At 36.6% G+C, this 25,754-nt stretch overlaps 2 protein-coding genes across 3 annotated transcripts; one reads left to right on the top strand and one right to left on the bottom strand.

The window, feature by feature from the left end:
- The first annotated feature begins 3,529 nt into the window (after positions 1-3,529).
- On the top strand, positions 3,530-16,001 carry elmod2 (ELMO/CED-12 domain containing 2). Of its 2 annotated transcripts, none has more exons than XM_088909952.1 (9): positions 3,530-3,660; positions 4,424-4,571; positions 5,279-5,307; positions 5,908-6,005; positions 7,608-7,737; positions 9,149-9,282; positions 12,110-12,178; positions 13,270-13,403; positions 14,710-16,001. In XM_088909952.1, exons 2-9 carry the CDS (start codon positions 4,427-4,429, stop codon positions 14,865-14,867), a joined length of 897 nt encoding a protein of 298 aa, XP_088766078.1. In that variant the 5' UTR covers positions 3,530-3,660; positions 4,424-4,426; the 3' UTR covers positions 14,868-16,001. The 2 variants fall into 2 exon arrangements, with proteins under 2 accessions (XP_088766078.1, XP_088766086.1); XM_088909960.1 differs by having other exon boundaries at positions 3,533-3,705.
- Positions 16,002-16,045: 44 nt separating this feature from the next.
- Positions 16,046-22,265, bottom strand: ucp1 (uncoupling protein 1). Its single transcript, XM_088909940.1, has 7 exons — positions 22,160-22,265; positions 20,995-21,128; positions 20,424-20,631; positions 19,744-19,941; positions 19,305-19,406; positions 18,532-18,712; positions 16,046-17,958 (listed from the first exon to the last, which is right to left on the bottom strand). Exons 2-7 carry the CDS (start codon positions 21,118-21,120, stop codon positions 17,844-17,846), a joined length of 930 nt encoding a protein of 309 aa, XP_088766066.1. The 5' UTR covers positions 21,121-21,128; positions 22,160-22,265; the 3' UTR covers positions 16,046-17,843.
- Positions 22,266-25,754: the final 3,489 nt, after the last annotated feature.

Genomic DNA, 25,754 nt, shown 5'->3' on the forward strand with positions numbered 1-25,754 from the left:
AAAATATCATGATTTATAAAAATACTAACATGACTTGAACTGGGTACATCGTATTCGGGATACAGACCTAGGTGCTATAAAATATGAAAATAATATTTAACAGATTAATGAAGAATCTGGCATTTTCTCTTGTGTATTTTAACCTAATTAGTATGCTTATGTATTGTTAACCCTACCTTCTTTCTTGATTTTCATTAGACTCTGTGACCTTCATCAACAGATGTTGCCAAAAGTATTGATATCTACAAAAGAAATCAAGCTTTGGGAATTCTGCCCGAGTCCACTGGTCCATCCAGTACAGCTCCTCCTCATCAGAAACACACCAGAATCGAGTACAAATACAGTACACCGGATTAAGCCCATGTGTCTATTTTCAGAAACAATTCAATGTGCTTTTTCAAACCTTAATTTTATATTTTAGGACAATAATATAATGTAGAATAATTAACTGCTGTTGATCAGGAGAATAATATAAGGTAGTAATCAACGGTTGTTTTCACACGAATTTATGTGTTGCTCGAACTGTACTCTCCTTATTTCAGATACTGTATGTCTTTTTTATTATTTTTTTTCACAAGACCACGGTCTTATATTTTCCTTATTTGATCTGTGTTTACCAATCTGCACAAAGAAATTACGTGCTTGTGGAGAATGATAAAAAAAAGTAGGTCAGACAGCTCTGCGGGAAGCAGTCGACCCAAATCTTCGCTGAATTCTTCGGGGCCATCCTGAAACCTAATGAGTTAAACGTAATGTTGTCTCCCTCTGGTGGCTTCCAAAAGAAATGTCACAGGATTTAATATTTTAAGATTAACAGACATGTATACACGAAAAGCGTTCAGAACATTATTTACAGTACGCCATATATTTATTTGAAGGTGTCATAAATATTTAAGTGAAACTCAAAATGTAGACATAACACATTGTTTATGAAAGTTAAGGATGTAAAATTCTAGTTAAATAAATGCTCCAATATGAAGGAAAAAGCACACTACAAATGAGTTCATCTGAGTTTATCAAACGTGTCAAAAGACAATATAAAAAATATCAGGTACTCACCAAATTGTATCCAAATTAAACTTGGTTTTTGGAAATATTTGGGAGTCAGTTTATAAACCCACTATATGATGTGCAATAATTTTCTGATATCCAATGACCACCAGTTACACTGTTGCTAACACAAATACACCATGTAGTAGATTGTAAATCAAAATGTACCGGAATAACATATAACACCTTTAATAACATACAGAGCAGAATTACAGCTACTCACTACCATTCTGTTTTGTCTCGTCTGTATTGGAAAGTATGAAACCTGAGTATATACAGTAAAACACTCATTTCCTTCTGTTGTATACCATCCAATTAGTATGCACACCTTGCTCTATTCAGACTTATGCAATTCAGATACGCTAGACTATGGTTTCCAGTTGCCATCAATTCAGAGAGCTAAATTCTTGGTTTCTAATCCAGATGGTAGAAATTAACTAGGTCTAATGTATTCTTCCTAAGAGATACCAACAACATGATTATTGATTTGAACTGAAATCTGTTGATATTGTGTCTGGATGTCCAATATTGGTTCTGGAGGGTCCGAATTTCTGCAAGTTTTCATTACAGATCAGCTTTTAACAAGATAAATCAGCTTTTTATTAGCTTAATTGGAGTTTAAAAAGTTAAGGCTCTTCAGGTACTGCAAAGATACCCAGAATTCCACCAATACACAAACCCCCTAAGACCAGGTCTTGACAGCTAGCCTAGCTACAGGAATTGTTCAAGTTAAGTCTGTGGAAAAGGTCACAACCTTATTATTATTTTCCTTCAGTAATAATTTTAAAATGTTTACATGTTCAGAAAATGTTGGAATGAATTTGAAGAATAGTGGTAGACCTTGCAAAGACAGAATACATTGAAAACAGAGCTGCATGTGGTCTAATAATAATAATAATAATTGCTTACACTTATATAGCGCTTTTCTGGACACTCCACTCAAAGCGCTTTACAGGTAATGGGGATTCCCCTCCACCACCACCAATGTGCAGCATCCACCTGGATGATGCAACAGCAGCCATAGTGCACCAGAACACTCACCACACATCAGCTATCAGTGGGGAGGAGAGCAGAGTAATGAAGCAAATTCATAGAGGAGGATTGTTAGGAGGACATGATTGGTAAGGGCCAATGGGAAATTTGGCCAGGACGCCAGGGTTACACCCCGACTCTTTACAAGAAACACCCTGGGATTTTTAATGACCACAGAGAGTCAGGACCTCTGTTTTACATCTCATCTGAAGGACAGCACCTGTTTACAGTATAGTGTCCCCGTCACTATACTGGGGCATTAGGACCCACATGGACCGCAGGGTGGGCGCCCCCTGCTGGCCCCACTAACACCTCTTCCAGCAGCAACCTCAGTTTTTCCCAGGAGGTCTCACATCCAGGTACTGACCAGGCTCACACCTGCTTAACTTCAGTGGGTTACCAGTTGTGAGTTGCAGGGTGATATGGCTGCTGGCTATACCTACTGTCCTTGTAAAGTAAAATTAAATTAAAAATAAACATCACCTGAGGTCTGGGACAAGGTTAAATCCATTGCAGATTGTAAAGCCTGGATAACAGAATTTACCCCATCTACCCCTCCCCCAGTGATAGAAAAGTGAGGTTGGGGTGGTGTTACAGGTTAAGACTCTAGAGAAAAGACTTCTAATCTATGCACACACATGAACAGACAGTACCTTGGTTGGGATTTTCATCAATTTATTTACAGTACATTTCACACTGTACCATGCAGAATACTAGCGAGGGTAATAGGGCACCAAGAATTGGGAGTAATAAAATGAGGTACAGTGGTATTTTATCCATTAACATAAATTATTTACAAATAATATCTATATTTAATGTAACACGGCTGTAATTACTAACTGATTAAGATTATTTCCTTTCTTAGGTTCATCCATCCATTAGTTTTTTAACTGCTTTAATCCAGCATAGGACTGTGAAGGACCAAAGCCTATGCCAGCAAGGAACAGGTCTAGGGCAGGATACACCCTGGACAGAACGCCAATCATAGAGCACAATCATAGACACAAATACACCAGGGCAGATTTTCCCGGAATCAATTAACCTACAGTACCAGTATACTTTTGAACTGTGGAAGAAAACTGGAGCACCCAGAGGAAACCCACACAGACTCCCAGGAAGATAGCAACCCAGGAACTGGGCCCAGGGTTTCAGCGACGCGAGACCACTGCGCCACCGAGCCACCTCCCTTTTAAGGTTAATTTTTTTTTTAAATAACTATTTTATACATTTTTTTAAATTGAGCTGAAACTAGCTTAAAAGCTTTCTGTGTGAAAGCTGCTTTTTAACAGTACAATACAATGCTTTATTAACGGGAGTCTACAAAAGAGCGAAGAAACGACAACACGCCACCAGCCTCAAAGTGGAACAAAAAAATGGCAGTTACGTCATCACGTGAAGGTGCGCATGCCTGTGTTGCAGTTTTGTTTCCGGGGCTTCAGCTGGTGCTGGTTGGCAGGCGGTTTGTGCTCACAGACGCGCAGTGCTGGAGCCTGGGCTGTTGGCATTTGGCTTACCTTAGCTGCACAATTTCCGTTTATTCTCGACTCTTTTTGGATGTTTTAGCATTTCCTTTCCCAGGTTTGGATATATAACTTTTGCTACCGTCGCTGTCACTTAGATACGGTAATTGCTAGATCCTACCATTTAACTGCTCCCAAGTATCACAAGTATTAATCGTGTTGTCATTGTTACTGTATGTTAACCTTTAAGTAAAGCCTGCTATGATTCGTGGTTTACCAACAGCTTTTCTTTCAGCTTTTTAGAATTGTTCTATAGATTTTAATGTTTTCCCAAATCTGACATTCGATTACTTCTTTCTGAAACACTTTAAACGTATTTTTCTACTCCTATAGGCTAGTTGGCATCATCATTAAACTAACCTTTAGCTTGCATTGTGGCTGTACTTAATTGTTGACTGAGGAAAATGTGTCGTGTGTTCTCCCTAGTTATTCTAACTGGAGGTTATTGTCTAGCAACAGTATCCATTAGTGCTGTATTAAGCAAGTCTGGATTTGTAGAACATGACGGTAATTCTTTCCTTGTTGTATGTGTCAGTTAAGTATTGTATTGTAGATTACTTTCATTGTATGGGACAACGTTGCTTACACCTGCCTCCTGTTTCAGTCTGTAGTTTTTTTTCCTGGTTTTTGGTATACCTGGAGTACATACTGTATGATCATTGAAACCTTATTGGTTTCTATGTGTTTAAAATTGATTGGATTTCCTGCGTTTAGCTCACTTTTTTTATACCTAGGCAAATAAAGATTTTTTTTGTTTTCTTTTGAAATAAGTCAAGAGTGAAGTGAGTTCAACCAGCTTCCTTTTCTCTTTTTTTTTCCAGAAAATGTTCACATATATCTGGCAGTACCTGTACACGTCTTTCTTTAGGTTTTGGCTGAAGTGGTTTATTAGACAAGTAACAGGGAAATGTGAACTGCAGCGCATTTGTCAAGGATATAATCCCGGAGCGTCCAGAACTATGAAGACAGGTAATAAGGAACGCCTTTAAAAAGCTGAAGTAGGTAAAAAACACTACACACGATGACATGACATCTCTTACATTCATCTCTCCTCTGTAACCATCACCTCCTCCACATTTTCTGTCTTTAAATTATTGTGTTTGTGTGACACCAATGTTGAAAAGTGACCAAAAGAAAATGGCATTGTTTATCCTGCAAGCTCAGTGAGTCTGTGATGTTATTTTGTGAAGCTAGAAATTATGAAAAGAGATTCCCAGAGATTCAGAAAAGCTCCTTTAGTGGTTTCACAAAAGCTGATAAACTAAAGAAGTTGTTGGTTGCATACTGTATATATCCACAGGTGCTCACTTTGTGACCACAAGTGGTACAGCATTATGACAACAGAATGAATTGTCCAACAAGAAAGTTGTGGATTCCGGATGTTTTTAGTCCAACTCCAAGAAAAATCCAGTTGCTGAAGAACTAGTGGTTGAAGAAAAAAATTTAAGTATCCACTCCTTGAGTTAAGGAATGGAGTTTTTCAATATAAAGTTATAGTGTATACTATATTGTGTGTATGCCATATATTATAGTATAGCAGTTTATGGCTGTTTTTTAAACTTAACCTTCTTTTTTGCTTTGCGTTTGATGATAATTCCGGATTATTGTAGTTTCCTTAGGTTTATTTCCTTTAAAAGTTATATAATTCTTCCCTTTTCTTGTGTTTGTCTTTACAGAATATTCCTTGAAATCCTCAAAAAGCCAGGTATGAAAAGCACTTTCATCGAAAGAGATCTCATGATTAAGAGCATAAGGAAAAGAATTCCATAAAGAAACAAGAATGATTTAGTTGAATTAAATAAATATTTAGTGTGCGCTGATTATTAATTATTCAAAAGTTGTAACAAAGTGAATAGATAAATGACCTATCCCTATAAGAATACATACAATGAAAATACTGAAGTAAAAATTTTTGTTTTACCTTATGCATTACAGGGAAGCATTGTTAATTTAATTAAAGTCAAGTTCTTTTCAGCAAAGTGTGAGGTGATATTTAGTTTTTTGCAAGTTATTCAAACCACAAAACAAAAGAGACTAACATCAAATGTTAGTGAGTCCGAAAAATACAAATAAAAACTATGATTTTAAAAGTATTAATTTTCCAAACTCCTTCCTTACTGTGACAGAGATATTTGGGTTATTCCAAGATGCAAATGTGTGGTGATCTTTATTGCAGTGATTCAAAATGTTTTTCAGCAGTCACCAACCACTGTACAGCTTGTGTTACAGCTGTTGGATAGTGCATTGGAGGGACACATGTGAGAGTAAATATTTGTTATAATAATTTCTGCATTCTTTGTATCAGATTTTAAGAAATGCAGTGAATGTTGAAGAAGATGAGGTGGAGATATGTGTCACCAGAATAATGAAGGAAAAAAATATTAATGAACAGAAGGATCCAAAGTAAGTCTGAAAATTCCACCCGATGTGTCATCCTGTTAGTTGTATGTTTTATAGGCTAAATGGGACCATTTGCTTTCCGATAACCATCTAAAATGGTTATCATTAAGGTCATACAGGTTTCCCTCGCCAGCTGTTGGGCTCACGTTCTTCAGTATTAACTGGCTGGTACAGTGTGTTCTTGATATAAACATGGGATGTTAGGGTTTCACATGCTGTGGAACAGGTAACATGTCTTTCAGGTTTCTCCCTTAAAAATTACAAATACAATAACATTAATTATAATTAAATATGTGGATGTAGTAACATATAACTAAGAGTAAAATGGAATGTTATTTACATTGAATCCTAAGAGTTAGAAATAACAAAAGAATTGAATATGCTTAGTGCACTGAAATCTGGTCATTCACACACTAATGTGAAAGGGACATTGTGAGAGTGAATCCACCAAACCATAGTCTAATGGTGTCCACAGTAAGGATAAGCAATCCTTGGCTAAAGTGATCAAAAAGCAGAGGTCTGGAAACCATATGCATTATGATTAGTTAAGCGATTAAGTTAGGTCTTTCAAACTCATATTTTCTCACAGTTGCTTGGTACGGTATGAGATTTGTGTTCATTTCTAAGCCTGCATTAAAGAAGTATTTCTTGTGTTTACATTCATTTACTTTCTTAGCAGTGGACAGAATATTAAAATGTTTCAGCTTGTGGCCAGTTATTCTCCTGATCCAAGGAATCAGTCACACTGGTTATCTCTAATATCCTCTTTGCTTCTTTTCCCTCCAGACAGCAAGCAGTTTTCCATCCTCATCTCATTGTGTGTGCAGTTATCATGAAGGGAAATTGTGAGGTGCTAACAGTGATTTCTGTAATCACACTTAATCCCACAGACCTTATGGTTCTTAGCTGTCAGCAGGCAATATTTTGAGTGTGAATAATTTTCTGAAGTCTTTATATAATATTTAAGAGATGTAATACAGGATTACCTCTGTATGCTATATGTAGTACAAAAAATAAGGAATTACTAACACAAAGCAGATTATTTTTTATTGTTATTTGTGTTACTGTGTTCAGCATGTTTATCCCCAAAGTGCTTATCATAGTGGGATTGAAGACTGTGTAAACCGATAACCAATTTAATTAGTTCCTCAGATGCATTGTATGTTGTAGTTTTTGTTTTAATGACAAAGTCAACCAGTAATACAGGAAAAAGAAGCACTTTTTTATTTACCCCAAAACAAATTTTATATGAGAATTGCTGGAGATGCCTCCTATTCATGTATCTTTTTCAGAATGGTTTACTCCCTTTCTTCTGGCTCTATCTATGGTTAGAAGGAGGAACTTTCCCTAGTTAGATATTGATTCAGCAGGTCCAGTAAGCACCTGACAGCTCTCAGCGGTCTAATCAACTGGCTTGTTTTCCTTGCACTTTTTTGGACATTATTTTCAATCTATATATAGTATATATTTCCTCATTTGTTTTGTTATAGGTTTATATCAGCAGCTTCCCCAAAAGTATAGTTTTATAGTTTGGTCTCAATTTCAGATTGAAAGCTTGAAATGAAAATGTATAATTATTCTTATTTTGTCTTATCTTCTCTCAAGGTTTAAGATAAACCTTCAAGTGTGTTTACTTCAAATATCTGGTTACCAGAGACTCTGCGTAGCTGTGGAGGACCTCCGGAAACAGGCTTTTGATTCTGCCATGAAGGAGCATGAAAACATGCTTTTGAAGGTATGGTCATGTGTTGTTCCTGTGTAATTTCTACAACAGGCACACATATTAAACACATAATAAATATTCTTCAGTCAGGTAAAAACTTAAAATTCTTACACAGTGTCTTTAGTTTTTTATCCTGTTTGTGAACAATATTACCCAAAGTAAATTTATTAAGAAAAATAATAAATGTATACATATTTGTCTTTATGGCATTGATTAAGATCATGATTAAGGCTACAAACAGGAGGCTGTATTTGGCCTCTGTAGCTTGTTTGGTTGCTAGTAACTAATTGATCACATGATCTCATCCGTTTGTTTTTGTAGGAAGTCAGGGTATCTTGACAGCATGGCTGGTTACTGTAGATTGTTCCAGAGAAAGTGGGGAAAAAATGCCGTCTTTTATTTTTTAATAAAAGTTTTAAATGTACCTGTCCTTTGTTCTACTTGGACAAGTGTCATATTTCTGTATTAAATCAATACCATTTATGTAAAACAAAATAAATCTGTATTACTGTATTATATTGTTACATTATGAAAAAGGTGAAATCAGGAATTGACCGAGGCATGTGAAATCTTTATTCTCTGGCACAGCTTTGGTGAAGAGAGTAATAATTCAGCCACGCTTGGTTAAGCAAATGTTTATTAGCATACCAAATAAATACATAATAAAATATAACAACACACAGTTACTATATTTACAGTATGTACAGAGTGTTTCTGGGGCCTAACATCCTAATCACCCAGAAAACCCCAGACTACTACTAAGTATTAAACTCTTAAATAATGCCTACCGTAAAACTCTTTAATAAGGCCAAAATAGAGATAAGCTGCCTTCTAAATCCTGCAGTTAAATCTCTCTCTGCAAACCTGGATGCCACAAAATAAATGGGAGCCTATCTCCCTATTCTCAAAATGCTCCCCTAAGCAGGAAAGTCCGTCTCTAACCAAGGTATCTTTTACTCGGGAAACCCAAGTTCCTTAAAAACACAGAATAGCTGGCTCTCCCTAGCAAGGCTCTGATACGTAGCTCCAATCAGGTTCTGTCTGGGTGATCCTGAAGTAGAGGCTCTCGCCTGGCCTGGCGAAAGCTTCAAGTTCCATCTCCTCCTGACTCCTCTATTGTCCTTTTCTGTCTAAATGTGATCTTATATGGTGTGTTTCTGGACTGCTCATTGACAATCATTAACCCACAACGTAATTAACTAGATAAATGGTAAACATTCCAATTGTTTTTGATGGTGGGGGGGACCCCTTACATCTCTGCAAATATCCCCTCTGACTTGAAGCTGGAAATGTTTACACTGCCAGGTGTTACTAACTTTATCTAAACTCTTAAAGATGCTTCCTAGTTCCCTATAGCTGTAATCTGTCACTTGTTGCTTTATGTAGAATAGCTTTAAGTAACTCTTAACTGCACTCTTTGCAGTTGTGGAGTTTGCTGATGCCCACAGTGAGGCTCGAGTCCAGAGTGACCAAGCAGTGGGGAGATATTGGTTTCCAAGGAGATGACCCTAAAACGGACTTTAGAGGAATGGGCATGCTGGGCTTGACCAACCTTATGTGAGTTCATGGACTTTATTACAGATTCCTTGTTTATAATGTTCAGAAAAAGAATTGCTGGACTCTTGTTATTCCCATTACTGTAATGATGTTTTAAAGTTAATGTAGCTACAGTATACAGTAGATGTAGTTTAATAATAGAAATTATAAAAAGTAAATTTCAGCATTAAAGGCTTATCTTAGTTTTATAAAACCAAAAACATTTTGTTTATTAATAGCTGATTCTTTTGAGCATTAACAGTAATCTCTGGACATCTTTGATACACTTAGGAACCTTAGAAGGGTTGTAAATGAGGCCCATGCAGTTGGCCCATGTAGACTGGGTAGTTGTTAGTAGCTAATTTCCCATGATCTTACCCAGTTTCTTCTGAAGACATTGATTTCAACAGCATAACTGAGGAGGGAGTTCCAGACTCCCACAGCTCTTTATACAGTATATAACGCGCCACCTGTTTACAGTTTTCAGTGCACTTTCATATAGTTTCTAATTGTGTCCTCTGGTCTTGGTTTGTGGTTGATTCAGAGGATGTCCAGTTGGTTGACTTTGTCAGTTATTTGAGGGTTTTGAATACTTGAATGAGATTCCCTCACAGTCTTCACTCTTCAAGTCTTAACAAGGTTTGATTCTTTCAGCCTGTCTTTGTTAGATGTTCTTTAAGAAATTCCAGGATTTTACCTGGACTGTTTTAAGAGGAACAATATATTTATTTGGTCACCAAATCTACACACTTCTTACATCTCCCCAGTACGACAGTTTACTCTTGATATACATTTTCTTTTTTCTATCCATTCACCAGATCTTAATCCGTAGGCACGTATTGCTTTGAATTTTGTGCTGTCTTCACTTAATCTTTTACAGTTACCATTAATCTTTTACAAGACAGTTAAAGTGAAAATCCAAAGGTACTTTTATCATATACTCTGTGTATCTGTTACCATTGTTGCATTTTCAAAATAGTTATGCTTATCATCCTCTATGCCTCATTTTGACTATCAATACATATGGCACATATTAAAAGAATGTAAATCAGTCTTTGCTTTAGGTCATGCTGTGTCCAATGATATTTCATTGATGGAATCTTTTATTTTGAACAACTAAAAAAGTGTAGTTCTTTTCCTGCTACATCCATTTTTTTATATTTCTTAAATGAAATAGAGTCTGTGAAAAATTAATTGAATTATAGTGTGTGAAGAGAACATAATCTTTTGTGCAGGTTAATCTAATGCTATGGTGTTGAATACATTTATTCAACTTATAAGAAATTGCCCTTTACTTCTTTGTGGACTTCCAAAAGAAGCAAACCTTACAGAGAAACTACAGAAGCTAATAAGCTAATTTCTACTTTTCTGTGGTCTAGTTACAAAACTGTTAATTAAAAACCAGCATATCTCTAATCTGTATTCAACACAGTTAGTGCTGTCGGCAGTAATGAAAGGATTTGCATGCTCTAATTCTGTCATTCAACCAAAGGAAAAAAACTGCTGCTTTGTCTCAGATACTGGGAAAACAGTTATTCTTCTGTATAACTGACAGGCAATGTTATTTTTCCATTTGCATTTATTTCTCAGTTTAAAACACAATTTAGAGAAATGTGACTACCCAGTTTTTATACTTTGGCATATACGTTGCCTTTTATTCTGAATAGTAAGCAAAAGTTAAAGCCACCAGCTTATGGCTTTCAGGTTGATTAGTTTCTAATTCAAAATGCAATGAACAACCCTTGATTAAAGAGCAGTAGCACATGGGATTCTTGAATATTGGTTATCTAAGATCAATCTGAAAATGTCAGTCTCTGGTGATATTTTCTGATTGTCTGTGTTTGATCTGTTGCCTTTGAGCTGTTAGCAATGATACTGGGCCATTTAGGAATAGGGGGAATGATAATGTTACAGAGTATTTTAAAGGTTCACCATCAGGCTTGTACAGTTCCCTCCAAACACTCTTTGGCTGTACCTGGCTGAGCTATCACACCAGTGTAGACTCTGCCTAAGGCCAGGCAGGCAGAGCTGCAGGGCTGGTGGGGAGGAAGGTGGAAGGGTGCTGGGAAATGAATAATGGAAAAAAAAGCTCCTCCCTGTGTTTGTATGCAGATGGTTAGATACTGTGCCATCTGCTACCACTTTCCAAACCTACATTGTCAACCTTTTTACATTTATTCTGAGAAGCAACAACAGACTACCAAACAGCATTGCTGAACTGAAATAACATTTATAGGAGTGGAAAATGTAAATGTAATTGGCAGTTCCTTCATTTTATCTTCAGAATGTATCATTCTGTAAATAGACTAAATGTAGAAAGAGCAGTTTTATACATAGGAACCATCTCAGCTCTTGAAGATATACTCTGTGGTTCTTTAAGGCCAAAAAATCAGTCACCTCTATTTTTGAGGGTAGCTGTGTTTGAAAATTGGTCTAAAATTTGGGAGGGCATTCATTTTTTTCTATTTATCCATTCAAAAAGATGCTTATATCAGCTATGTGTCATGGCACCTCAGAATCTACAGTATATATAACAACCCCAAACTGGAACCCAGTCGAATCCAAGAGGCAAAAGTTGTGAGGAAGCAGAGCTTACTATGCACCTTCCTCCTACCCTGTTTCTTTCACATATTCAATTTTGGAATGTACAGTATAAACCACTTTGGGCCATGCAAATATTGAACACTATGTATTACACAGATTAACATCTTCTGTCCAGTATTAGACAGATTAGACAATGAAAATAACTGGTCAGATTATCGTAACAGCTCATCAAATGGTAACATGGTTAATGTGTATTTGGTATGGTCTTTTCGTCAATGTTTAAAGTTTTACTTTTTGATTTCAGTTTCTTTAGCGAGAATCACACTGAAGTGGCTCGACAGGTACTGTCACACTCAAACCATCCTAAACTTGGGTAAGCAGCCTAGTAATTGTTTTAAAGATCTGGTATTGTAATCTGACCTCTTAAACTTCTTCAAGGTCAATGTTACTTATTAAAGGTCACGTTACGTTATTGGTCAGCCATGGGGTTTGTCCCGTACTTCTCGATTACAAAATATATTTGGCACCGAAGTTACAAAAACAAAGTAAAATTACTCTTCTTCACCGTTTTTACTAAAATTTGGTTCTTTCAATAGTTATTTGTCTGGTTTAATGCTGTGTCTATCTTATACTATATCTGAATGTTTCAATTTCTTATTTGTTCTGCCCATTTGGTGGGAGGAGAGTATCATTAAACAGCAATTTCCTGATTGTGATTTAGGCTTTGTGCATATATTTAGTATTGCAAATAAGGGTATCATCTGGGGCGAATTATGAAATTGAATACCTTTACAGTTTTCTTAAGCAATGGAGTACCTAAACATCATATCAACAGAGCTTGAGAAACTGGCCTAGTACGTTATCATCTGATGTTCCTTATGATTTCAACAGCTGCAGTGAAACTTCATCTAATGCCTTGTGAACTTTTTTATTAAGTATACATTTATAATGAGTATTTGAATTTTCTTCCTCAGTTGTATAAAGTACTTTTATGTATATTTATCTTACTTTTTATCAGTCCTCAAATTCTAAAGGGCAACTGTGGATATGTAAATGTTTTGTTTCTGTAATACACTGTACATTAAATCATCTTGTTTTTGTACTGTTTTCTGTATAAAATTGAATTAGACTGGTGAAGGACCTTCAAGTCACCTTACGGAATATTTTTAATAGCATACTCAATGATGAGTATTGTTATTTTATTAAATTATTATTAATGAATGAAGGGTATAGAAATTCGATCATATCAGTTTTATAATGAGCACCACAACATGTTAGAAATCGGTGTAGTCTTTTTAGTGACTGGACATGTTTGCTAGGTCCTGTAAAAGCAAGCATTGCTAAAAAAGTTTTTTTTTTGGTGCCACTCTCAGGCCATAATAGACATAGGATGGAGAATGAAGATGAGCAATTAATTAAGAGGTCTCAGCTGAGCCTTTCTTGTTTTTTCTTTGGGTGTTTTAGCTATTCCTATGCTATAGTTGGAATAAATCTCACAGAGATGGCTTATAGTCTGCTGAATAGTGGAGCTCTGAAGCCTCATTTCTACAACGTGGTGCCTGGAAACCCACAACTAGAACACTTCCATCAAGTTTACTGTGAGTATTTCTGTACCGTGTAAAAGTACATGAATCCAGGCATTAGACCATTTTTTCTTTCTGGAAACAAGAAGGAACTTGTTAATGTTTCGGATCTGCAGTTAGCATACATATATTACATACTAAACTAATTAGTGTGTAAGATCTGATATGCTAATTATTAAAGCATGTTAATAGTCTTGTAGATTTAATAAATTAAATGCAGCTGAATTAATAAAGAACACATAAAGTGTACATTAATTAGTTGCTTACATTTTTAGGTGTTAATTTTTTATGTAAAAAAAATATTATAAAATGTACTTCTTTGGAGAATAAAGTAAGGTCTGTTTGTCTGTTTGACCATTTGTCACTTTTAAGGTACGAATGCTTTCTTGCGTGATTCAAATATGCTCCATTTATTTGGCTGTGGAAGAGATCATTTGTAAAAACATTGAAACTTAATGCAAGGTGACAGTTACAATACAATGGGATCGAACATTTTCAGTCCAGGCTTTGCTATATGCCAAGGATATGTCAAGTGCTGGAAAGAATGAACAAAAATTCGACAGTAGAGGGAGTCACCTCTGGCCATTCAAAAGCAGGTCCTATGACAGGCTGGGCCTCTGCGAGACTGGGCGGGTCAATGAGAGCTGCTGCCAGAGTTGCCTCATAGAGAGGGGACTGGCCTGATACCAGATAGCAGATCAGGTCAGGCAGATATTCCTGAAGGGAATACTAAATACAAAAACAAAGTGGAGGAAAAAATGAGATTTTTTTTTTTGTTTTAAATGATGCAATACAATGTCTACTATACATCCAAGACTATAGAGAAATATTACTCGCGTAACTTGAGAATTTAAATTATTCCACACTGACTTTTAAATAAATTGTAATGATTTGCATTTCATTAGTATTGTCATAGAAGAATATTTGAACTTTTACGCATGCAAGCAATCGTCCACTGCTGTATTAGTCTAGTCATCTTAATGTTAAGGCACTGTAATGTTGAGGAGGATGGAACGTTCTACTTTTAAGCTCATTAGAAAAAGAAAAAAACGGGTCACATGAAGTATTGTCTTTTCTTTCAAAATATTCAAGGAGTCAATTCAATTTGCAACTTTTGCAGTTAATAATACAGCATATGTGATTAAAGTATGAGATTAAGACCTACACTTTTTATGTGCTATCTTATTCTACACTTTACCTCTTTTCTAATAATAATTTCTAAGACCAGACTGGCTTTTATTTCTGCCTGTGCACTGTTGTTTTTCTGACTGTTTTAAGAATGGGAAGGGACTATTATATGTGTATATATTCTCTTTTGCAGGTTACCTTGTCTATGAGTTTGATAAATTTTGGTTGAAGGAAGAGCCTGAAAGCATCATGGAGTTTAATCATTACAGAGAAAAGTTTCACGAAGAAGTGAAAAGACTTTTGCTGGAACCTGATGTGGCCCTTTGTTTAACCTTGGAAACTAAACAATAATAGAAACTGGTCATTTAAAACCTGATTTATAGATAACCTTTGAATAATAATTGTAAAAGCTTTGCTACCCTTTCCTTTTAATTTAAACCCCCTAAAACCTTTTTTATAACAGTATTTATATGTGCTTTAGACAAAATGTGTAGATTCAATAGACAATCATTCCAGTGTTTACACTATTTCTTGTCGAAAGTGATGTACGAAGCTAGTGGTTATTTTAGTATTGAGCAATTTTATGAGCTTGCAGTGTTTGAAAAATAATTGGTTTTTGAACAATAAGTTGCACATGTGTTAATTGAAGATAGTAATGGTTAAGTTATTAAAAATCGCTGAAGACAATTTAAAACATTTTTATGCTGGATTTCATTGTTGAAATTGTAGCACATTTTTGAGACTGTTCTATATTGCCTAGTCATAATCTTTCTCAGGAAAACTATTTATATCCAGAGTAAGTTCACGTTTTATATTCTGTCAGTACTGAGAATTTGTTGGTTGCCACTCCAGTGCGGTGTTTCATATTATTGGCCATTATCTTCAGTGTTTTCTTGCCCAGCTTTACATTTAACAGGACTAGATCTGCATGAAGTTTTACAATGTTTTAATGCCACAATAAGAATATCAACATACTTTACAAATTATGTATCATATGTCCCGTACCTCTGTAATAACTTCTTCTTCACATCATTTACTGACATGCATTAAACAGACCTGATGTATTTGTCTAGAAAACATACTGTACGATATACTCACAGATTCTTTCTTTTGTGAGAAAAATCCTAAAATGATCAGGCATTGTGACTTCATTGTTTGTCTAACTGATTATGGGGAACTTGTCGTGTCCCCACCATGGCTGACTTTTGCTTGTCTTCAGCCATGTGCTACAGTATTAAAATGTGCTTTACATTCAGCTCTTTTGACACTTCAGACATCAAAAGAGAGATTTCCGTTCTGTTCCATATTTCTGAATGGGGCTTGGAGGCTCTGTATGCTTACCTTTCCATCACTTCCACCTCTGGATGATATCTGTCCTGATGTCCCTTCTTTTCAGAACTGTAATTTTGTACTTTTTAATCACAATTTTGTTGAGCTCATTTCTTCTGATGTTTTTGGTTGTGAAATAAATGTTCACACACTGAGCGTGCTGCAGTCTGGTCGAGCCTCCTTTTTTGAGAAATCAACCTTTCTAACTAACGTAATCTATCATATCCTCAAACAATTTAGCTTCACTAATATAAAGTACAGTATATTCACAAACTGTAGATGTTCAAGTGGAGAGTTTTCAGTGTGCCTTTACTGCAAAAGAATTCCACACTGAGAAATAGGAAAAATCTGTTGTTTTCGCTATAAGGCCTTGTTAAGATACTTTACGTGCCGTTGATACTTAATTGTTTTGAGTTTTGCTCTCATTTATTTTTGCTGATATAGTTAAATAGAAATGTGAAATAATTAGGTGACAGCTCTGCATTTATCCTTTAACCTTTTACTATTTTAAAGTCCATTTGTTCTTCATTACATATATTAAGGAACTTTCTCCATGTCTTGCACAATGAATATCGTTACGTATATTTCAACCATACTAAGTCTAGATCCCTATCTACCTGGTTATAACTTTGGCATGAGTTAAGCATGTCTGTATTTAATGTAATGCAGCTTTTGTGTGTCTTTGAAATTTCTGTTGTGTTGAGAGAAACATTTCAGGCTCTTTCACCTACAAGCCATGAGTAGATTTCAACCTAGAATAATAAGCAACCATCTCAGGCAAGCAAGAAGATGCAAATATAGCCACAGACTTTTATTCTCTCTTCTTGCAAAATAATGTGTGCAATAAATGCCAAGTCATTGTGCTATGCTATACCATTCCCTTAAACTGTCATGAACCTTCTGTATGCTAGAGGGCACTCCATTGTTAGAAATGATGTGACAGTATAGCTAGTGAAATCCAATGTTTTACAAACGGGTGACATATACAGATATAAATTTACATTTTGGTTTTTCTTTAATAAAGTAAAATGATATATCCTATGGTCAAAATGACAGGTGTTGTGCTGTTTTGGAGTTTGACTTAACAACTGTAACCACAAAAGTAAAATCCAGAAGTGGCTTGAATATACAGTAACGTATAATATAAAGAAAAATTATATTAAAAAGTTATACTTTATTATGGTTTAATACATTATAAATATGGATTTTTTCCAGAAGGTCCAACAATGGTAAATATTTCATTGACACATTTTTACGTGCCATTAAAAATGCTTTCATTTGTTGTGCTGTAGGCTGGGAACTCAGTGCCTAACTTTAATCTCCTGGGGTGCATTGAGCCAGCCTGCAGAAGTCAGGAATCGCTGCTCAGCTCTTAACTGCTGAAAGTTAGGAAATCAGTGTCTTATTCCATTAACCCCATTTAAGAAAATTCTGGTGAAAGTAAGATAATTTTGAAAAAGAAAGTGAAACAAAATTGGCATAAATGAGACGTTCTAGACTGATACAGTATGATTCACAGTCACACAGTATATTCTCAAAACACAGAATTGTACTTCAGCTCTGTTAAAACATATTTTACACAAGAAAACATGTTGGGAAGCTCTATACAATAATATAAATAGAGGAGAAAACTATTTCTGACTTCCCCGGATTATTTTTTTTTATCTAGGAGCTTATGGTTCATTTCAGCCACTTGTGGCTAATTACGTTTGGTTAATGCATACATTAAGATGCACTCCCATCATTCCCTTTTTACAAAGGACTAATTACCATCGGTAATTAAATAACCAACTTCGAGCCCTGAAAGAGGGAAATTTACACAAAGGTGTAGTAATGTACTCTATCTTGGTGGTAATGAAGTACTGGGTTCTCTTTTGAATCCTGAATTCTCTTCTTTTCAAGGCACAAAATTGTATAGGATTATTGGTCCATTAGATATATATTTTTTACTAATGTAATCCTAATGGGGGATAGTGTCTTCAAAAGTGACCAGGCAGACTATGCAGCAATTTCCATAGACTGTTTGGACATCATCATTGCCCTTTTCAGCTGCTCATAGGAAACAAACATCACAACATTCCAGGAACCCAGCCTTAGGAACGAGGGAACAAATCTGAAAGAGATGATGCAATCAAATATAAACTGTGTTTCTTCCTAGGACAACACTTTGTCTCATATAGCAAACTCAAATTATATTATCTGCAGCTTGGTTGGATCAATGTCTCCCAAACTGTTGTGGATGTGTCCAGGATTGCCCTGAGAAAGTAACTAAGGTACAGTTATGTACCAGTTACTCTGTAGGAGGAAAGTTCTGTAGCTTATGGTATGAGAGGTATGAATTGTATATTAACCTGCATATGTAATCCATTTGTCTGTCAGATGACTTGGTTTATGTGGTTGTGTATGCTTGGTGTGCTTTTGCTTTCAGTTGAAGCCAGGGTCTAAAAACCTCTGATCATCTGTCTTAGTTCTTATTAATCAAAGCCAAAACTAGAAAAGAGATCTGTGATGTGATGTACTTTGGTCTGTGTACAGTATATGAGTCATCAGCTTCCCTAACAATTGTATTTATTACCATGCAGTCAAACAATGGAATAATCTCTATTTTGAGCAATGTGTTTAATTTTGCTCATAATTAAAAACACTAAATGAAGATGGAGATGGCTGTATTTATGCTGGTTCTCACCCTTTATAAAATGCTGTTGGCCCCTCCTTAGTGAGCATGGTCCAAGCACAGTTCAAAGCACTCTTGTACTGTCCTGGGGGGGAGTTCATGTACCGGGTCTTCACAACATCAACTGGGGACGCAATGACTGTGGTGCAGAACCCAGCTCCAAAAGCCGATACAAAGTGACAGGGCAGATTATCTGTAAAGAAGAAATAAAATGTTAACTTGGAGTAGATTTCCGTCTGCCTCAAATCTAATGAAGAAAATAAGAACAAACATGCAAATAAATGGCACAAACCGCAATATAGATTATAAAGATGAGCATAGCAGGCCTCATTGATCTAAAAGGTTAGAACAGGTACAGTTTCTGAGTTTTCATTACATCCCAAAGTTTTCATTACAGCTGCTTCAGGAACACTTGGGTGCCTTTGGAAATGTAAATTAAGGTCTCAGTAAGTGCATTTTTGTGGAAAACAAAACGTTAACAATTCGCAAGATGTATAGAAATATTTTCAGTCCACAAACAATAGAAAGAAGTATTTAGATATACAAGAGACAGAACAGAATAATATCCATTCATTTTGGAAACCCACACAAACACAGGGAGAATACTCCATGATGATAACACCCTCGGAATTGAACCCAGGGTCCCAGTGCTTTGAGGTAGCCATGATGACCACTGCAACACCATTCCACCAACAGCATAGTCATCTACAATATTTTAACATTTTAAGGAATTGTTTAGAACATTAAGCATGCTGAAAAATCGAATGCAGAATTTGTGCACTCACCTGACATCAATTGGTGGTTCAGAATGGCCTCCTTAATGATGTCATAAGTTACTAGTTCTGTGCAGTTGACTATAGCATTCCTGGTGATATTTGGTAATGTACCTTCAAATAAAAAAAACAATCTGATAAGTAAGTTTCTATAGATAGATAAAAATGACCACGTTGTTTCAAAGCACTTAAGCAACATTTTCAGTTATCCTGAAAAACAGTTTGCGCAGAGATGTCTGCTAACTTGAGTTGCTTTCTTTTTTAATAAAAGTCCCTGAAGATGATGCGTTTAGACCACATCTCCACTTTGTAATGTACTTCTTACAGTATTATACTGATATCGTTAATAGAGCAACATGTGTCCTCTGCAGGGCTTCTTTGAATTAATTAGAATCTATTGATTGAGACAACAAAAACAGTCAAAAGTAAAAAATCAGAAGAGTCTCCTGACCTTTCCATAGTCCTCTCAGCCCTTCCTGACGGAAGATTTGTCGGTATGCCTGGAGGGTGCCACTGTATCTCCTCTCCACACCTTTGAGGTTCATCTGGGCTTGAAACCTGACCTTCACCACATCTGTGGGCTGTGCTATCGACACCGCCATGGCCCCCGTGGTGCAGCCTGCCAGGATCCGGGCGCCGATGCCAGGATCTGGGGGGAAAGATGTGAACCTGGGTCATTACAGCACTTTCAACTTAAAAGGCGACAGCAAGAGGTGAATCTAATGCTTAAAGTACATCCACATTAGAAGAAAATTGACATACAGAGCTGAGTTCTTTTGAGGACAGTACGGTACAGTATGTGCTTTACCTTCAAATCATAAATGACAGTTTTCTACAGTATACTGTATGTATCTAACCCCTCACCTATTTTATAAGCTACAGATTCATTGCAGTAAATTAAATTGAATAGAATATTTTGAATTAATGCTGTAAATCTAAAACTAACATTTTTTTTCCCAAGCCTAGTTCATGCCATCAATTTGGGATGGACATTATGTATTACAAATGTTAATTGAAAGATTTCGGGGGTAACTTTGAATCATCTAGAGAATGGTTATCTTAAAGGAAGACTTAAATCCTGACCCTGATATTCCAAGTGAACGATACAGAACAAAGTATTACAGTACTTACTGTCTTTTCCAGCTGTGTAGAACTGTTTGACCGTGTCATAGAGACCAATCCGGATTGAAGCAAAGCTCATCTGCCTCTGAAGACCTGCGACAAGTCCATTGTAGAGACTCTTTGGGCCTTCTGTTTTCACCATGGTGGCTATGGTTCCAAACACACCTCTGTATCTGATATTTTTCACTGCGTCGGCAGCCACTTTCTCTCCTTGGATCTGAGACACAGTAATGATTATAATACAGCCAACCACTATGAATTCATATTGAGATATTTCCTTTGAAAACTATAGCCACTGATAGTATTGATTAACTTGTGTACCAGAAGTGGCCCAAGTTAAGTTAGCATGTTGTACTATGAGTGTCCAAAAACATATTCTAAACAGCACTCATGTTATCTGAATTTAATCATTCCAAGGAAAAACCTGTTGAAGAATAGTGAAAATCTGTTTAAGATTTTAAACATGCTGTACTACTTTTATTTTTTGTTACAAGACTGCACACTTACAGTACAGCACATCCATGGCTGACTGCTGTTCATTACTGAAAACATGTTCATTGCCAATGTACAGTATGAGTACCTGTAATCTAACTTTGGCCGTGTCCAAGGGGAAAGTGAACAGGTCTGCTATACAGGCAGCTGTTCCGGCACTCAGGAACTTCACACCTTGCGTTGGAGGGATATCTGAGGGCTTCAATCCAACCATCTTTGGAGCTGGTACAAAGAGAAATGAAAGGTACTGAATAGAAATGACCAATGCCCTTAATTCCTTGTGTGTGAGGGGTGAGATCTTTGGAAGTCTGTCTAATCATTTTCAGATAAAGTTTCTTTAAAATAGATTTTTGTGGTGGGGTGATACCAGTACAACAACAGGTCTACTGCACCTCTAATCCCATCCCAGATTCCAGCTCACATTTATTTATAAAAGCGAAATATGGGCTCTGGGAGAGGGCAGAGGTGTGTGTCATTGGGAGACCCATTGTGTCTTTTTTATCTACATACCTGTACATCCCCCCTAAAACTACTGTACATAAAGCAAAGAGTCTGCTGAAGTGACACCAACCTTAAAATCAATGATAGTCAATAAATCTCCCTGCCACCTTCTGTTAGCTTGTAGGAGTGAAATACAAAATGTCACGGTCTGATATCTACAGTATATAATATCAGATACTGATACAGTATGTACTCTTACATCTGTAGCAAGGTATAGTCTGTACAATATTTCTATGTTTTGAATTATGTAGAAAAAGAAAAAATTTAAAAGTAGCGATTCTAGAAAGTTATTTGATATTGGGGAAATGGTTTCAGTAGCAAAACCTTGCTCCGTAAGAATATTTTATGTATTTTACATTCTTTCTATCAAGAACGCATTCACTGTCTCATTAACACACTGTACGTAAAAATGACTTTATATTTAAAACCTCTTTAACATCTTTTACTAATATGGTGCATGAGTGCAAGAAACACCTTCCTCCACGTCGAAACCACAATTAATCGGAGCAGAGAACCACTGTGGAGGTTTTTAGTAAGGAATCATGATTTTAAAAATCTTCAAGAGAACTGACAAAATACACGTGTCAGAAATTGCTAACAGTAGCTGAGTAGGAATGAAATAGTACACTATTGCCTAAGTTGACCTATAATTTAATAGAGCACTTAATGAATATTTACCATACGGATAGTAAGGCTCTTATCAATAGCTTTAAATGAGTATCTTATTCGGTGAATATTATTCAATGACTTACCCTATTATGTCCAGTGGGTTGCTGATTTAGGATTCAGGGAGCTCTTCCAATTTGTAAGAGGTCTGTAATGTCCTACGGAAATCGCCCCTTAGAGCCTGATACAAAGTGAAAGACAGATTAATTTCTTCTTTTTATACCTCTTGCCGTCTTCCAGGACATCCCCGGAGCGAGAGGCGGAGTTTACTATAAATTCAGAAGTGCCGGTCCGGTGCTCTAAACAAAGTCCACTGTGCAATTGTGTAGCTTAACTCTTAACTGAAAGAGCTACAGAACTAGAACGAAACGTTTAGTCAGCAACAATGTATACGTACATTTAACTGGTGTACAGTAATATGTCACATAATTTTGTTTGTTTCTGTAATAGCTGTATCAGTTTTGTAACACGTAACTTTTGTCTTTCAGGTGGCAGAGAGATGATAACTTAGGTGAAAACAGCTCTTTTCCCTGGGAGAGTAAAATATTTGGATACGTAATATTTAATGTAGCGTCTAGTATTGTGCCTATTTTCGTCGTACGTATGTATAACGTTTTATACAGCATGTAGGCTTCGATAAATAGTATTCACTAGTATGTGACGCCTTTCCCATCGTTTTCCTTAAGTGATCAGGGGTGTCTAACTAATTCTCCACAGTGACAGACTGGAATCAAGGGATAAGATTTGTTAATTTATTATTAAGGAAGCTCCGGTGTATGTTTGTAGCTAAGAAAAAAGTACTAACGAAATGAACTGGTTTTATTATGATTTTAATACACTCGTTAAATTCACCATCTTTTTGAAGACTGAAGGTGTTAGAGGTTAGATCATATTTCATGCCAGACACAAGACGAGATGATAGAGTGGATTGTAAAAGCAACGGGACCCGTGGTCAAAGAAGGATGTTATATAGGCAATGCATTTATCCAACCTGCTCTGCAATCTATTTAATGCAAAGAACGGCAATTGATGGGTTTGTAGAAGCAATTCAGTCCTATTGCTACTGTATGTGAACCCAGGTGTTATGAAGATAATTTCCTCTGTGTACGCTTGTCCTGGGGGTTGCTGTGGGCACATTTTCCCAAACATTTTGCGAAGCTCAGAGGTTGTTAAATTCTGGAAACAAATCTTTTTCCATTTGTCCTAAATTATTCTGTTTATTCTAAATAGACGGTCCAAATTTGCTACTTTTGATGAAGCAAAAAGATTAATCTGGACCTGATAGAGGTAGGAATTTATCTGGCTGGCTGATCCGCATGCAGCCAAAAAGCTGCTGGTGCTGCATTGACCGCTTCCTCATCCCCCGGTAACTGTGAATCCTGGCCTGTGTTGATATTGTTTCTCTGGAACTCTCTGCTGCTATGGTCCAGGGTGCCTTTGGAGGGAGAGTGGAAGCTTGCAGTGTTGCTCCTGATGTAGTTAAAGCTTTTTGTATTCCACTGTACTATAGGTATTTGATCATATTTTAGGGTCCAGAGGTAGACACCTGGATGTGAGTATCCATGGTAAGCATGACCTGCAGTACCCCTCTGAGCTTGGTGTCATCACACAAGACATTCTTGACAGGGCAGCTTGGTATTGACATACTTTGTAACGATATTCATTATCGGGGCGGAGTGGTGGCTCTGTGGCTAAGAATCTGTGCCTTTGGCTGGAAGGTTGCAGGTTGTGGGTGGCAGAGGAATCCTACTCCATTGGGCCCCTGAGCAAGGCCCTTAACCCCAACTGCTCCAGGGGTGCCGTATAAATGGCTGACCCTTTGCTCCAACCCTTCTCTCCCTGCCAGTGGGTCTCATGGATAGCATGCTGGGGTATGTGAAAAGACAAATTCCTAATGCAAGAAATTGTATATGGCTAATAGAGTGATCTTATCTTATTCTAATTCTTCATGTTGATAAAGGTGATGCTATCTCTGTGTGTTGATCAATGAACTGTATGAACATGAAACACTGTAATGCCTGCAATGTATCATGTTGCTCCAGCAGTATCTTTATTTTATGGTATGGAAACCAATGGAGAGTGGTGATAAATAGGTCGTTTTCTAAATGGGTGTATCAGAATGATTTAGGAGAAACAGTAATCTGATGCAGAAGTTTTGCAGCCCTGTGGTTTGTAGCCTTACCAAACATCACAGGTGAGCTCCGATCAAATAACAACCAAGACACAAATGTTCACAATGAGACATTGAGAGGTTGCAAAGTAGTTGCGGTGGTTTTAGATAAATGTTTATAAAAGAGAATTTGACTGGTTTTGCTCCAATTGAATTATATTGTTGATTCCATGAGTTCAAGCATGGACCTGCAAAAATTGTAAACAACAAGAAAATGCAATATACATTGATAGTGTCAGTGGGAATGACACTTTTACAGTATATGGCTTAAACCTGGCTTGCAATCATAAAATGGGGGTAAAAGCTTATAAGTATGCTTTGTAGGGTCACTTATTGTTATGTCAGTGTTATTTGCAAGTTTTCTAATGAGATTTGTGTGAGGGTGGGATGCTGCAATAAAATCTCAGCAGGAGCACAGATAACAGATACATGTCATACTGGTACTATGAGTCAGATCAGGTAGAGGGAGACAGATCAACAGAGATCATTTGAGCCAGTTATAGTGAGGTCATCCCATTCATTCTCACTCTCTCACTGGTCACATGACAAGACCTCGCACTTCAGGTACATATCAGATATAGGATATATATCAGATATCTTGCTTGAATGAAGTAGATCTAGAACGTCAAGTGCTGAGTGTAACTACTTCAATGTCCAGGACAAATCTGAGTCAATGATAAAAAATGGAATTCTGGGAGGAGTGATGAAGGCTATTTGAAAGAATATTCAAAAAGTCATAGAATACAAGACTGGGCTAACACATGGTAGATGATGTTTAACAAAGAAAAGGCAGAGCATTTAATGCTGTTACTTAAATAATGACCTAGAAATAAAATTGCAAAATGAATATAATTTAGATGTTTATGCTGATGCATCATTTCCTTTCAAATTTCTAGACCACTTTGGTAGGCAGTACAAAATACTGAATGTTAGGATGCACGGGTAAAAGCATTTTAATTTTATTCAAGGGGTGTTGGGAAAAATTGTACACAGCATTAATTTATAATATAATGTACAATTTCAGTCAACATAATACAAACAAATACCTCTCTGGAATTGGTCCAGTGAAGACAAACATTATAATAATAATAGCTCCTTGCACTTACTGTATATAGCACTCTTCTGGACACTCCACTCAAAATGCTTTCCAGGTAATGGGGACTCCCCTACACCACCACCAACATGTAGCCCCATCTGAATGATGTGACAGCAGCCATAGTGCACCAGTACACTCACCACACATCAGCTATCAGTGGGGAGGAGAACAGAGTAATGAAGCCAAATTAATAAATGGGGATTATTAAGGGCCATGATTGCTAAAGGCCAGGGGAAAATTTGGACAGGGCAGGGGTTAACATCCCTCTACATTTCAAGAAGCACCCTGAGATTTTTAATGACCACAGAGAGTCAGGACCTTGGTTTAACATCTCAGCTGAAGGACAGCACCTTTTTTACAGTAGTGTCCCCATCACAATACTGAGGCATTAGGACCCACACAGACCACAGGGTGA

Source organism: Atractosteus spatula, chromosome 1 (genome assembly GCF_055471065.1).
Source record: "Atractosteus spatula isolate fAtrSpa1 chromosome 1, fAtrSpa1.hap1, whole genome shotgun sequence".
NCBI classification, from domain to species: Eukaryota; Metazoa; Chordata; class Actinopteri; order Semionotiformes; family Lepisosteidae; genus Atractosteus; species Atractosteus spatula.